The sequence below is a fragment of the Thamnophis sirtalis genome, unplaced genomic scaffold (genome assembly GCF_051295495.1).
Source record: "Thamnophis sirtalis isolate CommonGarterSnake01/CBP01778 unplaced genomic scaffold, rThaSir2_p1.2 scaffold_3, whole genome shotgun sequence".
NCBI classification, from domain to species: domain Eukaryota; kingdom Metazoa; phylum Chordata; class Lepidosauria; order Squamata; family Natricidae; genus Thamnophis; species Thamnophis sirtalis.
Genome location: NW_028261383.1, coordinates 142,491,523 through 142,507,135, shown reverse-complemented (window position 1 = coordinate 142,507,135; position 15,613 = coordinate 142,491,523). Strand labels below are relative to the sequence as shown.

At 40.2% G+C, this 15,613-nt stretch overlaps 1 protein-coding gene across 7 annotated transcripts in view; it reads left to right on the top strand.

The window, feature by feature from the left end:
* Positions 1 to 15,613, top strand: part of KMT2D (lysine methyltransferase 2D) — a 128,054-nt gene that overhangs the window by 18,987 nt on the left and 93,454 nt on the right. For all 7 annotated transcript variants that reach the window (XM_087710282.1, XM_087710286.1, XM_087710283.1 and 4 more), the window contains exons 2-8: positions 4,762 to 4,826; positions 6,993 to 7,125; positions 7,625 to 7,842; positions 8,850 to 8,959; positions 14,138 to 14,300; positions 14,538 to 14,703; positions 14,804 to 14,918. In XM_087710282.1, coding sequence (XP_087566408.1) covers positions 4,778 to 4,826; positions 6,993 to 7,125; positions 7,625 to 7,842; positions 8,850 to 8,959; positions 14,138 to 14,300; positions 14,538 to 14,703; positions 14,804 to 14,918 — 954 coding nt within the window. In that variant the 5' untranslated portion in view covers positions 4,762 to 4,777. The remainder of the gene's footprint in view (positions 1 to 4,761; positions 4,827 to 6,992; positions 7,126 to 7,624; positions 7,843 to 8,849; positions 8,960 to 14,137; positions 14,301 to 14,537; positions 14,704 to 14,803; positions 14,919 to 15,613) is intronic.

Below are 15,613 nucleotides of genomic sequence, written 5' to 3'. Positions count from 1 at the left end.
TTTTAAGATGCTACTGACAGATGTTACATGTGCACCCATACAGTCCCCAAGTCCCACTTTCGCAGATCACTACACAGTAGGACTCTTTGGCATTAGGGTGCTTCTGTGCTTTGCATATTATTTACACCACTTAAAAAGCTAATTTTCTTCCTTTTGTGTGTATGTGTCTGTCTGTATATGCACTTTTAAGTCGTCTTCACTCCTAGCAACAACATGAAAGAAGTTTCTGCAGTTTTTTTAGTAGCATTTTCAAAAATGGTTTGCCTTTGCTATCTTCTTGTGTTGAGAGTAAGTATCTGGTCCATCATCACGCAGCTGGCTTTGTGTCTAAGGTGGGACTAGAACTCCCATTCTTCTGGTTTCTAGCTAAGTGCCTTTAACCACCTCACCATATTGACTCTTTAGTTACAATACTAACCTTGAATGTAACACTGATATCTGCGGAAGTCCTTAAAGGCCCAATAAAGATGAAAGTCCGATATCTTATTGTATCTTCTGAGCCATGGTTTTTAATGAAGAATGTTTCTTGGAGTCTATTTCTTATAGTCAAACCAAAAAAAGCATCAATGGAGATGGTCTCCAGGGCCATTAGTTCCTCAGATCTTCATTTGGTGCAGCCAGGATGTTGGGATCCCTGCTTTTTCTACAGTTTTGGACTGCCTTTTGTCTCCTGCTCTTTCTTATCTCTGCCTCTTTTAGGGGGAACATCAGCTGAAATATTTTTTTGTTGCTTTCTGTGTTTCTGAGTTGAAGTCAGTCTGTATAAGTGCCAAAAGACTTTGTACAGCTTTGCCCACCTCTTCCTGATAATGGATGGCTTCTTCCTGTCCCCTTAACAAGGCAGTTCTTCCATTGGGAATTATTGTTTTGAAGGATGGTTGTGAGGCAGGTGTCGCTTTCCTGGAGTATAGCAATGAATGAGAGCTACATTATTTGTTATCTCTCGGAGGTAGGAATGGAAGCTGTCTTAAACTGACCAGTTGCTTGTGAATGGTTTTGCCTTGAGGTAATTTTCCTTGGTTGGGATTGCAGAATCTACTTTAGAGGCAATAATTAGAGAAGAGTACAGAAGAGTTAAAATATGGAATGAAATTCAATAGCCTTGATCACGTTTGGGCACAATTTAATAATAGCTTTTCATTCTCCATAAATTAAGTTTAATGTTATGCTCTTATAAGAGATCTTGGGAATTTTTAAACCAATAAAGATTAGTTAGTTGTTGCCTGTTAGCTTTTTGGTGTAGCTCCCAACTTGCATTCCTGGACCACCTGATTTTATATTCCTATTTTTAAAATTAAACGATACAATAGTATTGCTGTAAAGCAACATGCCTGTTTTTGAGCATCATCTTTATGTACATGACCTAAGCATTCTTACAAAATTCTTTAGAAGCATGACCATCTGCCCCATAAAGTAAAAGATATATTAAGGTGATAGACAGTGTTTTGAAGGCTTAGAATGATGGAGAAATGGTAGGCAAAAAGCTAACAATGTTAAAAGTCAGAAAGATCAGCAGAAACATATGACATTCTGTGTGTTGGATTAAAACTCCTAAAATCCCAAACCAGTGCCAAATACATTCTGACAAATGTGACCAATAAACTAAGAATCAGTGTCTGCGGCTCTCAAATTAATGTCCCTTCAGTAAATAAGAATCATGCCTATTTGTTATGGCAAACAAAAAGAGGATGAGGAAATGGGTTCCATTTACCCTGATAGGTATGTTGCCATAAATTACCTGAAAGTGACCTTCAGAGACCATCCTGCTATTACTAGAGCAATCAGTTTGGTCAATGCACCATTTAAAGGTCCTCTATAAAAACGTGCAGCATGCCTAAGTAAAGTCATTTGTGGTTTTTCTATTTCTATGCTCAACCTGATATCGTAACTTAAACCAGGACACACTTCATTAAACAAACCAGATTCAGTCTGGCAGGAGCAGTATTTCTGATTTAGTTCCCATGTTTTTAATATTTCAGATTTGGGCAAGATACAAAAATAAATTGGGATTAAACCAGGAAACCTATAAAATGCATGCTATATTTACGCATCACCCAAATAGTTAACTATGATTGCAATCAGTAGGGTGACAATAACAACTTAGACTCTTAAAACAAACTGGTTTTTTCACTTAATCTGTTCGCATGTTGTGAAAATGTACAATTCACAATATTTTTCAGTCAATGGGAACATATGGAATTTTGATGGCAATACATGGAGCATTTTCACAAAATTGCCATGGAGAACACACCCAATTATAGTACCTCCATTTTCCAGAAGACAAATTTGTGAGATTACTCTGTTGAATTTAGTGATCTCTTTTCCATTATTCTATACTTTTCTTTTTGTGGAAATAGTGTGATCTAAACTTCTTTCACTTGTAATTTTGTGTTTAGCATTTGGGAGTTTTAGGACTGAAAATTTCAAATTTCTGCTTTGGAAAACTATATATTTGGATTTATCTCATATTCTTGTACTAAAAGCTGGAGATGTTGTAAGGCAAAGACAAACATAATCTATTAGGATTACTGTAATATATATTATTATTAAATATGGTATATTATTTAAAATCCACCTGAGAAACCTAGTTACAATAAATTACATTCAGAAGCCTGTTAGCTAGGCTGCTTTCTTTTCTTCCCATAAGGCTGTTATTACCTACTGCCATTTGGGAAGATTCCTAGATTATTATTTTTAGTATGTTTTTAAAAATGCACAGTTGTTTTCTCTCTCTTGATATTTGTTGCCTGTAGCCAATTCTTGGGTGGATGTGGAGTCTTCTCCTCAAAAATAATATAGAGATAATTTTTAGTAAATAAATAAAAGAATTGCCTTCCTAGAGCTTGGGTATATACCATTTGCAGTTTTACGTATCTTTGTGTTGGTTGCAGAGTAATGTTATTTTCATACAAGGAACTTAATACAAAGTTGTGAACTCTTGTTTTATGGCTGAAGCTAATAAATTAAACGTTAAGAAAAGGTGGGGAACCTATTTTCCCCCCTGTACCATTGACAATCCTTTGAGCGTGAGATTTCTCTCATCTAGTAGTTTTTAAGATATTTGATTTGTATTTGATTTTATAATGCACTTTAAAAAGCCCAAAAATTGTAATATTAAAAGCAGGGGTTATAAGTTTTCATTTGCACTTGACATCTAGTAGCAAGAATATCAAAATAAATATGCTGTGTTACACACAGTGGATGTTTGTGTTAATGCTTATTACAATGCCCTACAATTATAACATTGTTATAAAATGATAAATATCTCAGCACACTAAGAATGAACATATTACTTCTATAACCCTTAGAATTTGAACACTAAATTCAAAGATACATCTAATTGCATAAAGATTTTACTCTTGCCTGGGATATGCTAACCTTTATACCACCCTTCCCCAATCGGGACACTTTCAGAGCTTCAATTGAAGAATGCCCAGGTTGGACACGGCTGCTTGATACTAAACTGTGATGGTATTTTTCTTTCAACATAAATGTTTGAACTTGAGAGTTGCCATAAGTAAGGTTTAAGGGATGGGGTTATTAATGCTTATGTTGATTAGGATAGAATAACTATAAAGGTGGTCCTTGACTTAGGACCACAGTTGAGTCCAAAATTTATGTTGCTAAGTGGGAAATTTGTTAAGTGAGTTTTGCCCCATTTTACAAGTTTTTTTGTCACATTTGTTAAGCGAATCACTGCAGTTGTTATATTAGTAACACGGTTGTTAAGTGAACCTGGCTTCCCCATTGACTTGGCTTGTCAGACGGTCACAAAAGGGGATCCCATGACCCTGGGCGACATTGCAACTGTCATAAATATGAATCAGTTGTCAAACATCTGAACGTAAATCACATGACCACTGGGATGCTGCAATGGTCATAAGTCACTTTTTTCAATGCCGTTGTAACTTTGAACAGTCACTAAACTAACTGTTGTAAATCGAGCACTATCCGTACTGAGTTTGTAGCCCACCATTTGTATCAACTACAGCTGCATATTAGGGCAAGCCTTAATTATTGAAAGGAGAACATTCTCTTCCAGAGTTCTTAATCCCAGGCAACTCTGATCCAATTGTTCTTTGATTCAGAACAGACGTTTACCCCTTTTGAATTATTAGGGGAGGGGGGAACCCTGGCAAATGTCCTGGAAATTGGTACTATTTTTGGTAATGTGCACCCAGGTATGCTTAGATGTCATTGATCGGGGTTTTCAATATCAGAGAGGTCAGTGACCTGATCTTCCTATTTGTTCCCCCAGAGTTGTTGTTCTTTGTCACACTACTTATGCTGTTGCCCAGCCTTCCTCAATCTGATACCCTCTAGATGTGCGAGACTGCAATTCCTGAATATGGCAGCCAAGCATGCCAGCGAACAAGGGGGTTGTAGTTATCACAACTAACAAGAACTCCAGGTCAAGGAATGCTACCCTAGTCCCAAGCTCATGCCAATCTTTGTTTCGTATCTTTACTTCCTCATTCAGACAGTCGACTAGAAAACAAGTGGCTATAAAATGCCTGACATAACCATGTGCCTGTGTTAACATAGCCCTATTATATGAATGTATTTATTATACTTACACCTTAATGCAACTAAACAGCTCCCAGCGATCCACACAGTGTAAGGAAAAATGATTTGAAACATCCGCCTTGCTGCATTAACGCTCCATCCAATAGCAGCACAAAGTGTGTAGCGTAAATTAAAACAGCTTCTTAATGGAACTGATGAAAGAAAGTGAAATGAGCTGTTTTTTCTGTTTTCTAGGTCTCTTTGAGACAGGATGGATGATCAGAAACCACCTGGTGAGGACAAATGCTCTGATACACCAGGTAGGTATGCCCATTTTGGTCTTTTCTCTTGATGAGCAGTTTTAGGCATATATATTACATCACACAGCATGAATGTGGGTGGATAGTAGTATTTAGAAAACATACCAGCCGCAGTTATAGAACAAATGACATCCTCCTCCAAATTACACCTACAGTGGCTAGTCAGAAATTTTCTTTGATGCTGGCAAAATGGCAGAAGCATGTATCATACCTGAGGACCACAGGCTAGTTTAGAGGGTAGGTTATGGGGCCAAGATTTGCTGTCCAACAGAAATGACCACTTCGCTCTGACTAATACCTGAGCTCACTCGGCTGTCAGCAACAATTTTGTGCTTATGAAGAGGGTACATTTACGTATCTCTTGGACTACAGTTAATCCGCTTTCTAGCATAGCCAAATAGTTGGGAGATGACATGGTGAGGGGGGCATATTTTAGGCTGAAGAAAATAAACAACCTGCTTTATACTTCGATACTGAAAAAATGACAGTTGAAAATGATGTATGCTTTTCCCCTGTTACGAGTAAACTGCAGTGATTAACAGTTATTCTCAAATTATTTGACTGGCTTGAATAGAATTCAGTTAGTTTCACCTCCAGACCAGTTCTGATGAGTAGGTTCTTAATATGCTTTTGTACAGGGACAGGCTGTTTAGGCTACTTACTACCTGTTGTTTTTCCCAAGGGGCATTCAGCTTATCAGAGGGTTAGCAAACTTTATTTCTCCCTTAATTTCCACCGGGAAATTCCAGAAATAATTTTATTTGATAATTTGCTGCTGGGTATCAGCAAAATGTTCTTGGAGGTGCCAGTAGTGTCAAACCGGGGTGATTGGTTGGTTGGGTTGTGTCTATGAGCTTGAGATTGTCTATGTCGGGTGTGAAACTCAATTTTATTGAGGGCCATATTAGGATTGGGTTTGACCTTGGAGGGCTGTGTGGGGTGGGCGTGGCCATAGTGGATGTGACATGGACTGCACCTCCGCAGACATGGTTTTATAAAATTCTAAAAGAAGGGAGGTGTACATTTCTGTGTTTTTGTATTTTAATACTTACTTGATCTACTTGATCACCTTATGAAAGAGAGACCAACTCAAGAAATTGACTCCATAGGAAGACTACAACTATAAATTATTGCAATGGGCTTGTAGCAAAATCCTGCAAGCCTGAAAGATAAAATATTTTACTTCTCCCTTTTATAACCTGAGTCAAGAACGGCCTCCTGCAGTACCCTGGAGGCCCCATTTTGGGCCTGGAAGGACTCCAGAGGCCCCATTTTAGGCCTGGATGGCCTCCTGGACCACTCTGGAATGCCTCCTGGGCCATTCCGGAGGCCCCGTTTTGGGCCTGGAAGGACTCCAGAGGCCCTGTTTTAGGCCTGGACAGCCTCCTGGACTACTCTGGAGGCCCCGTTTTAGACCTGGACGACCTCCTGCATCACTCTGGAGGCCTTGTTTTGGGCCTGGAATGCCTCCTGGATCATTCTGGAGGCCAAAAGCGGTTGCGGGGGTGGTGGTGGTGCCCTGCCTGCACCCCATTTTTACTAGTAGAGGCACTGTGGGCTGGTTCTTTGCTATTTCCAGACCGGCCCCATGGGCCAGATCTAAGCACCCCACGGCCCCAATGCAGCCCACGGGCTTTGAGTTTGACACCCCTGGTCTATGTCTACTTTAATAGAAGGGTGCTGTTCATGTTAGAATTTTCAGGGATGGCTGTTCTCTTTCAAAAGTAAAATGTCAAAAGGTTTAGATGTTCCAAGTCTGCAAAAAGTAGACCTTTGATCTAAGTCAGCTAGGGAGGGCTGCATGCGGCCTTCCTGAGCTTCGTTTTCACTGACGCAGCTGAAAAGGGAGTTTGCGAGGGCCGCTCCGTTTTCATTGGCTGAGCTCTTGGGCCGCCATGAGTGACATCGAGTTGCCCACGCCTATCCCGACCCCCTGGAGGTCAAACAGAACCTTGATGCGGCCCTCAATGAAACTGAACCCTGAACTCAATCCTGAAGTAAGGGAATGCCCATCATTATTTGTCAAGGTACATTGAAATAGATACTGAACTTGCTGATTTGGAGGAAGATCCCCATATGCTTTGACATCTTCAGAGCAACGTGGCAGAAATCATGAGTCTTATACCAGGGTGCCACATCAGAGTCTTAACAGATGTCCTTTTGCAGCAGCAGATGGAATTGTGTCCACAGAAGAGCAGGGCAGTGTGGAAGCTGATCCTCTGAAGCCGCCAGAAGAAGGCCTTGTGAGAGAAGTATTGGACACGGTGGATGTTAAAGAGGAATTACTCCAGACTTGCAGGTGAGAAGTTGTTTAAAACCAAGCAGTGTAGTTTTTGGCTCATTGATTAACTCTGAACCTAGGAGGTAGATTAGCCTGGATGAATGCCAGAGGTTCAACCTGGGGTTTGTAGGACCTTGCTTGCACTATAGCACTGAATGGTTCTGTCAGCAGAGGCCATTTCTAGTTCAGGATTGAACTACAGAGTTCTTGGTGCTCTCCAAGCTTGGTGGGGTGATTTCTTTTTGTTTTTTTGTTTTGCAGATGTAATTAAACGCCTGAAAGAAAGGCACCAAGCTCAGAGAGCACTAAAGTTATACAAAGCTGTACCAGGGATAATAGAAGCCTGGAGTGTTTTTTGTGTTATGGGAGTTGGTGGGATCCCATAGATATTTTGATCTGGATGGCTCCTCTTAAGAAGGCTTGGTGTTTTGGTTGCTTATGGAATGGGAGAGATTTTCATTCCTTCGCAGTGATGAGAGTTTTCCCCCCCTCCTTCTTCTCTGCTTGCCTCCCTCAGCCTCCCACCCAAACGCTGTGCGTTCTGTAACTGCAGCAAGTGGAGTTTGCACGGACAGCGAGAACTGCTGCGATTTGATCCTGCACCTGGTTGGACAGCGGACCTTTCTGATTTGCCAGAAGGGAAGCAGCCTGCCTCTACAGAAGCTGGAAATGATGATCTCACCCTGATTGGCTTTGCAGACAGTGTGTCAGCAAGGGAAGTGTTTGAGCCAACAGGTGAGTGGTAGGTGTGGGGAAGCCTGGTTTGTCTATTCGCTGTGAAGCAGTTCAGTTGTAACACAGGAGGCTGTTGCAGCTTCTTTTATTTTCTCCCTCCCTCTCTCCTTTTCCTACTTTGTGTGTGTGTGTGTGTGTATAGGTAAGTCAGGTAAGGAGAGGGAGGCCTGACAGTGTCAGCTTCCAATTAAATGGAATCCATGGCCTCCATGCTGGACTCGGATGGCAAATAATGGACTTGGAACCATGTCTAAAGAAGCAGAATATACTCAGTCCCAGGAGCCTTCTTTCCCACGCCACAACCAAGCTTTCAATACTTTCATAAAACCACTTCTAAATTTCTCCCCTCACCTGTGTTCCCGTCAAGGGAAAAGGTTTGGGAACGGCAGCTGTTTCTGAATAACTAGATTTGAAACGGTAATTCCTGAATGGAAGTGTATAAGTATAATCTTTATTGTCATTGTACTTAAATACAATGAAATTGGTTGTATAGTGTAGCAGCAGATCTTGGAATAACACATTTCTCCTCTTCAGTTATATCTCTCTTGTTCCTTCCAAATTGTCTACCTTATCAGCAGTGGTGGGATTCCAAATCTTTTCCTATTGCTTCTATCAGAGCGCGCTTGCGCTTCATGCGCATGCAGTACTCAAAGACCACCCTTGGTGTCAGCGCTGGGGAGTTGAGCTGTTTTTTTAGCTCAGCTAAGGCGCGGCAATCTGCTCTGCCACGCGAATCAGCTGAGCTAAAAACCAAGGGAATATAGGACAGGGAACATTGGGAGGGGGTCAGGAGGGCGGGGCCAACCGGAAGTGATATTGCCGGTTCTCAGAAGTACTCAAAATTTCCACTACTAGTTCGCTCGAACCAATCCGAACCAGCTAAATACCACCTCTGCTTATCAGGTACCTCAAACCATAGGTCCCTCTCCTTGGATGAATTTCTTAATATCACAAGGGAAGGTTAATCTTTGCATTTACCTATTGTTCTATTTGCTTTGCTTTTCCAGGGCACTTCTGGGCTCATCATTGGTGTGTGGTGTGGTCAGCTGGAGTTGTACGTGCAGAAGGGTCGTGGCTGAGCCTTGTGAACAAAGCTGTCATCTCAGGGATTGCACAGGTCTGTCCTGGTGGAGAGAGGGAGGGTTCTTGCTAATTGCGAGTGAACAAGGAAAGAGCTTTGCAGACTCTTTGTTAAAGGGGTTCCACAGGATGCAGTATCATGTACCATCAGTACAGGTAGTCCTTAACGTGTGACCATAATTGGGGCTGGAATAGCTGTCGCAAAGCAATCCAGTCATTATGTGAGTCATGCATGATTGCTAAGCAAATTGTCATGATTCTTCAGCAAATCATGTAGTTGTTTAAGCAAATCTGGCTTCCCCCATAGCTCTCCTTGTCAGAAGCCCCCTGGGAAGGTTGCTAATGGTGATCACATGACCCCAATGCTATCGTAAATACACGTCAGTTGCCAGGTGTCCTAATTTTGATCATGTGACTTCAGGGATATTGTAACAGTCCTAAACGTGAGGACCAGTTGTATGCTCAGCATCATTGTAACTTTGAAGGGTCGTTAAACAAATGCTTATAAGTTGATGAGTACCTGTATTTCAACTCAAAGAAACAAGAAATAGATATACTCTTCTGAAATGCATAATGTAATCCTCAGATATGTCTTTATACACAGAGTAGAATAGAATAGAATAGAATAATAGAGTTGGAAGGGACCTTGGAGGTCTTCTAGTCCAACCCCCTGCCAGGCAGCAAAACCTATACCATTTCATACCATTTAGAAGAGCTGAGGTGGTGCAGTGGTTAAATGCAGCACTGCAGGCTACTTCAGCTGACTGCAGTTCGGCTGTTCGTCTGTTCAAATCTTACCGGCTCAAGGTTGACTCAGCCTTCCATCCTTCCGAGGTGGGTAAAATGAGGACCTGGATTGTTGGGGGCAATATGTTGACTCTGTAAACCGCTTAGAGAGGGCTGAAAGCCCTATGAAGCGGTATAGAAGTCTAACTGCTATTGCTATTTCAGACAAATGGTTGTCCAATCTCTTCTAAAAAACTTCCAATTTAGGGTTAGGTTATACTGGGAATCAGAACTTTAGGTGGTTTTTAACATTTGCTATTAAGGAAGGGATCAAAATCAGAATGGGTTCCTTTTTTCCTACCACTTGTTGCTACATTCTATGATAATTAAATTTGTCCTTCTCCTCAAATACAAATCCTCTTTAAATTCAACTGAATTCGCCGTGCTGTCTAAAAATGAAGACTTGAAAGGAATATACCCATTCTTCATTTAGCCCAGGGGTATCAAACTCAAGGCTCAGGACCCAGATCCGGCCCAGGGGGTGCTTAGATCTGGCTTGCAGAGCCTCCCTGAGAACAGCAATGGACTGGCCCATGGTGTCTCTGCCGGTGAAAATGGAGCTTGCGGTCACCACAGGTGCCCCTGACACAAGTGATATTGAGCTGGCCATGCCCCCCCCTCCAGGTCAAACACAACCCTGATGCGGCCCTCAATGAAATCAAGTTTGTCACCCCTGATTTAGCAACTTAGTTCCAGATCATTAGGCAAAATGGTTGCAAAGTGAACATGTAAGCCAGAATATGTGCGAGAGAGAGAAATGCTATGAAGATCATTGGTTGCTACCATCTCATTCAGATAAAGGCTTGTTGTGCAGATTTTCCAGTATTGTTTTTTACTCCAGCATGCATTGTTTCAGGCACATACAATTTTATTATAAATACACATTAGTCAGAAAATGATATTTTTTTAAAATTAACGTATTTGCGAATGGTCACTAAGGTTGAGATAGTTACTAAAGGAGGAGTGAGTGCAATATCGGAGTCAGGTGAACAAATCAAGTAGAATTGCTCGTTCTCTTAACTTTTCAACTCTTCCCGCAAACAATCTTGCCCCAGCAAATTGTGTCCTTACATGTTCACCCTTTCCAAAATGAAACTGAACTTGGAACTAGATTTTGTTGAATGTATGCAAGTTCACTTGTTATAATAACAATATCCTGGATTTTTTTAATGCTTCCAAGCTTTCATCAAAAGAGTGTTATTCTCTTTTGAAGCAAAAAGATCTGAAAATGCCAGATTCTGGGAATTGTTTGAAGAATAATTAGGATGAACATCCATACTTTTTTTTATTTCATGCAGCCTGGAAAACAGATAAGGTGGCAATAAGCCATTTATCAGCTTTGGGTAGTTTCTTAGTACTGCAGATGAATTTTAGATGAACTAACCTATACCAAACCAGAAGTCGGGCATCTGGTATCTTCCTGGTTTTTGAGGGTTTTTTGGGGTAATATCTTTACCATTGGCCATCCTGGAGGCAGACTGGAATCTTGCAGCTTGTATTGAGAATTTTCATGCAATGTCTTGTGATGGCATAGGCTGAAATAGTTAATAATTTTAAAATCGTGATAGGGTAGAGTTGCAGCTGTATCATTGGGGGCTAGAAAGGTCTCTTAAAAGTTACAGCCATTGTATTTTCAGCTAACATTTCAACTAGCTAAATTTGGATTGTGTAAAGAATTTATAAATTTAATCTGGATTCTGCTACACCTATATCTTGAGTGAAAGTTAATGGATTTTTTTTTCATCGAGTGCAAAGGGAAGAGATAAGAACATCTTTCCCCTTTAACTTTAAATACTTCTTTCAAACCCTTAGTTCTGTTAGACATTACAGTATTTATGGTTTATATAATAATTCCTTAGAATATAAATTAATGTTGTATTGTGATGTTTTATTATTTATATCTGTATCACAAACCTCAATTCTAGCCTAATTATTAAATTATTAATATTTAATAAATGTGTATGGGGAAATAGCAGAATACCTACCTTCTTTTTCGTATAAGACGCACCAAGATTTTGAAGAGGTAAATTTTAAAAAACCATTTTTGCCCTCCCCAGCCCCCAGGAGCACTCTGCAGACCTCCCAAACTCTCTGCATGCTGCAAAGTGCTCCTGGGGGCCAGGGAGGGCAAAGACGCAATGCGTGGGGGTTTGGGGTGTGGAGAGGGTTTGGGAGGCCTGTAGAGCTCTTGGGGAGGGCAAAAATGAGCAAAAAAAATGGGGTGTGCATAGAGTTTGGAAGGCCTGCAGAGTGCTCCTGTGGGCTTGAGAGGGCAAAAACACCCGTTTTTTGTGGAAAAATGGGCCCCCTTTCACTTGTTTTTGCCCTCCCCAGCCCTCAGGAACACTCTACAGGCCTTCCAAACCCTCTGCACGTCCATTTTTGCAAAAAATGGGATGTGCGGGGTGGGGTTTCAGGGGACCAAAAATGCTGTATTCAGTCTATAAGACCCACCGAGATTTTTACCCTCTTTTGGGGGGAAAAGGTGCATCTTATACTCCGAAAAATATGGTAGTTAACTGGTCCAGGTTGGAATTGATGCTAAATCTCTTTGTTAATTTGATCAGTTTCATTTTCCAATAACTATATTGACTCCGTTTCAACTTGATAACTTACATAATTTGAACCAACAAATAAATATATAAACTATCAGAGTTCTTACTCCATGTGATATTTTGCTCATAAACACAAATAAAAAATATAAATAAATATCTTTAGATCTTGATAGATGACAGGATCTAAATTTTATCCTTTGAACAAGACTACACTCTAGAAATGAATGTATTTCTTAGAATATTATACATTTTGCATAGAATTCCTATATTGTCCCTAAAATATTTTTTTTAATTGAGATACTGCTTTATAAATTTTTAAGGGAGGAATCTTTCAATTTCAGATAGTAGATCAAGATAGATAGATAGATAGATAGATAGATAGATAGATAGATAGATAGATAGATAGATAGATAGATAGATAGATAGATGATAAATAGATAATTAAAAAGGAGGGATTTGGTTTTCCAAATCTTGAACTGCATCTTGCATTTCTCTTAGCTAACCTCAAGTTTTGGATGGCTCCCCCTGGTGGAAATTCTCCTTGTGTCCCTATAATATTCGTACATTATACCCTTACTTAATTGGAATGCTCTGGGATATAAATATAATAGATATAAAATAGTTTCTCTTATTATTACATCAATTTGAAGATTCTGCTACATTATTTATAGAAAATGACCTTTGGATGCTTTTATTCATCCTAGGTTAAGACTGAATAATTGAGGTTTTGAAATTAATTAAAAAAAATATCTCAATCATGCAGAAAATTTGGATTGGGGCTAACATTTTATGTTATAGGTTAATTAGATGAAAATGATGAATTGAATTATCATGTTCTATTTAAAGGACAAATATTATCTGCCCAATATGATTCAGTGGCAATATTTACAACATTTGCCCACATTCCTGTTTGCACCTGCAGCATTTTTGGCCTTGGAAATACCCATTCGATTACGAACATTTATTACTCTCCTACAATTATTCTTTATAAAATTCTGTTGTAGTAAACCAATTTAGAATAAAGAATTGACATTCCTTTCTTTGCAGTGTTAACACCAAACAACCTTAACATCATTCAAAAAGATATTGGATTATATTTCTGCAACCAACAATAATATTTGAAATTTATTAGATTCCACAGGTCTCCAGTGTTTATATAGAAAAAGCTATATAAATCATTAGGTTGAAAATGTAGTAAGATATGTTGTTTAATTCAAATATACATCCAATATCCTGTAATTGTTCCATTTTTGGAGGAAGTTGTTACATGTAATTCATCTTTGAGGCAAGATTTAATTTTCAGATATTCATATTCCTACTGCGTAGAAATTGACATCTGGGCAAATAAACTGGATTCTCCATGCACTATTTATTCTGCGTTGGAAACTACACTATGGTCTGCTGAGTTGATGTCATTAGTAACTTATGAATAAACCCCTTACCAATGTAGATTAGCTATGTATGATAATGATGGAATATGGTTATCATTCATTAAAATGCATATGTAGCATACATACTTGTAGAGATATGTTTTGGCCCATCTTTTTTTTAAATGCTATAATCTTTAATTTTTGTTCATGTGTTTCCTTTTTGTATTCAATTAATAAACGCCAAGGAGAAGATTGGTACCGTGTTCTAATCCCCAGTCTGCAGAATGTCTTTAGTTCACATTTTATAAGCCGTGGCTAAAGTGAAATAATAATAGTATTATTCTAAATTATATTTACAACCTCATTCTTCCTTAAACACAACCTGGCCACAGTGATTTCATCACTGGGTATGGGACACATTTCTGCCTCTCTTTTTTTGCTACTTTTCTATGCAGGAATAGTGCTTTTGTCCTGCTAGCTATAACCTTGCCTTGCTTTTTTCAGAAATGTGAACACTGTAAAAGGCAGGGTGCTACTATTCCATGCCACGCAGAAGGGTGCCAGCGCCACTATCACTTCCCCTGTGCCGCGGCTAGTGGCTGCTTCCAATCCATGAAGAGTTTGAAACTTCTGTGTCCAGAGCATCTTGATCAGGCTGTACAGATGGGTAAGTCTTTGCAGGATTATGACAGAATCTACCCTTTGAATTGTCTAGAGCCAAATAGAAGTCACTTTAATGGGTACAGTTGACACAAAAGGATTAGAACAAGAGAAGTCCAGAGTGTGAATGGGGTGTTTCTGGATTTGACTCTAAGGAGAGGGTTCGGATTAATGGGGAAGGAATTCACCCCAGTATCTTTTTTTTAAAGTGGTTTTTTCAGTCCGACTTCTTTTCTTTCTGCAGAGGATTCACGCTGCATGGTGTGTGATGCCCCAGGGGAACTTCGCGACCTGCTCTTCTGCACTAGCTGTGGCTTGCACTATCATGGCACCTGCTTGGAGATCACAGTAACACCGCGGAAACGCTCGGGCTGGCAGTGTCATGAATGCAAGGTTTGCCAAACCTGCAGGTGCGTGTGAAGGCCCTTGGCACATGCCGAGTACCTCAGGAAGGACTGAGGATGAGGACCCGTTGGTTTGACTGGGATGTGTGATGTCTCTTCCTTTCAGGCTGTCTGGTGAGGACAGCAAGATGCTAGTGTGCGAAGCCTGTGAAAAATGCTACCACACCTACTGCTTGAATCCTGCTATTGAGAGCCTCCCCACAGACTTCTGGAAGTGCAAAGTAAGCCATGCCTTTTCAAGCAGATAAGCAAAAAAAACCCCGAGATGACCACGTTTCTCTCCTTAATCCTGAATCTCCCCATCTCAGCCAGTTAGACAAAGAAATGTGCATATTTGCTGATTTTGTTCAGGACAAGTGCAGGTAGTCCTCGATGTGTGACCACAATTGAGCCCAAATTGTTGCTAAGTGGGACATTTGTTAAGTGAGTTTTGCCCCATTTTACAACCTTTTTTGCCCCAGTTGTTAAGTGAATCGTTGCAGTTTAATTCATAACACGGTTGTTAGGTGAAGCTGGCTTCCCTGTTGACTTTGGGCTGGTCAGAACGCAAAGGATGATCGTGTGTCCCCGGGACACTGCAGCCATTCATAAACATTGAACCTGTTGCCAAACATCCCAATTTTGATCACGGGCCACAGGGATGCTGCAGCGGTTGTGAAAAACGGTCATAAGTCACTTTTTTCAATTCCGTTACAACTTTGAATGGTCACTAAATGAACTGTTGTAAGTCAAGGATTATCTGTGTTTGAGGAGATCAGTGGTAATGCTTCTCATTTTTTCTGCCCAGTGGATATCTGGAGGGAATCCCATAATGCATCTATATGTTTGCTGGCCTAAGGATTAGAAACCATGTTCTTATACTGCTGTGAATTTCTCCCTTAACTAAATACACTTCATGTAAATTACAGTCTTTAAG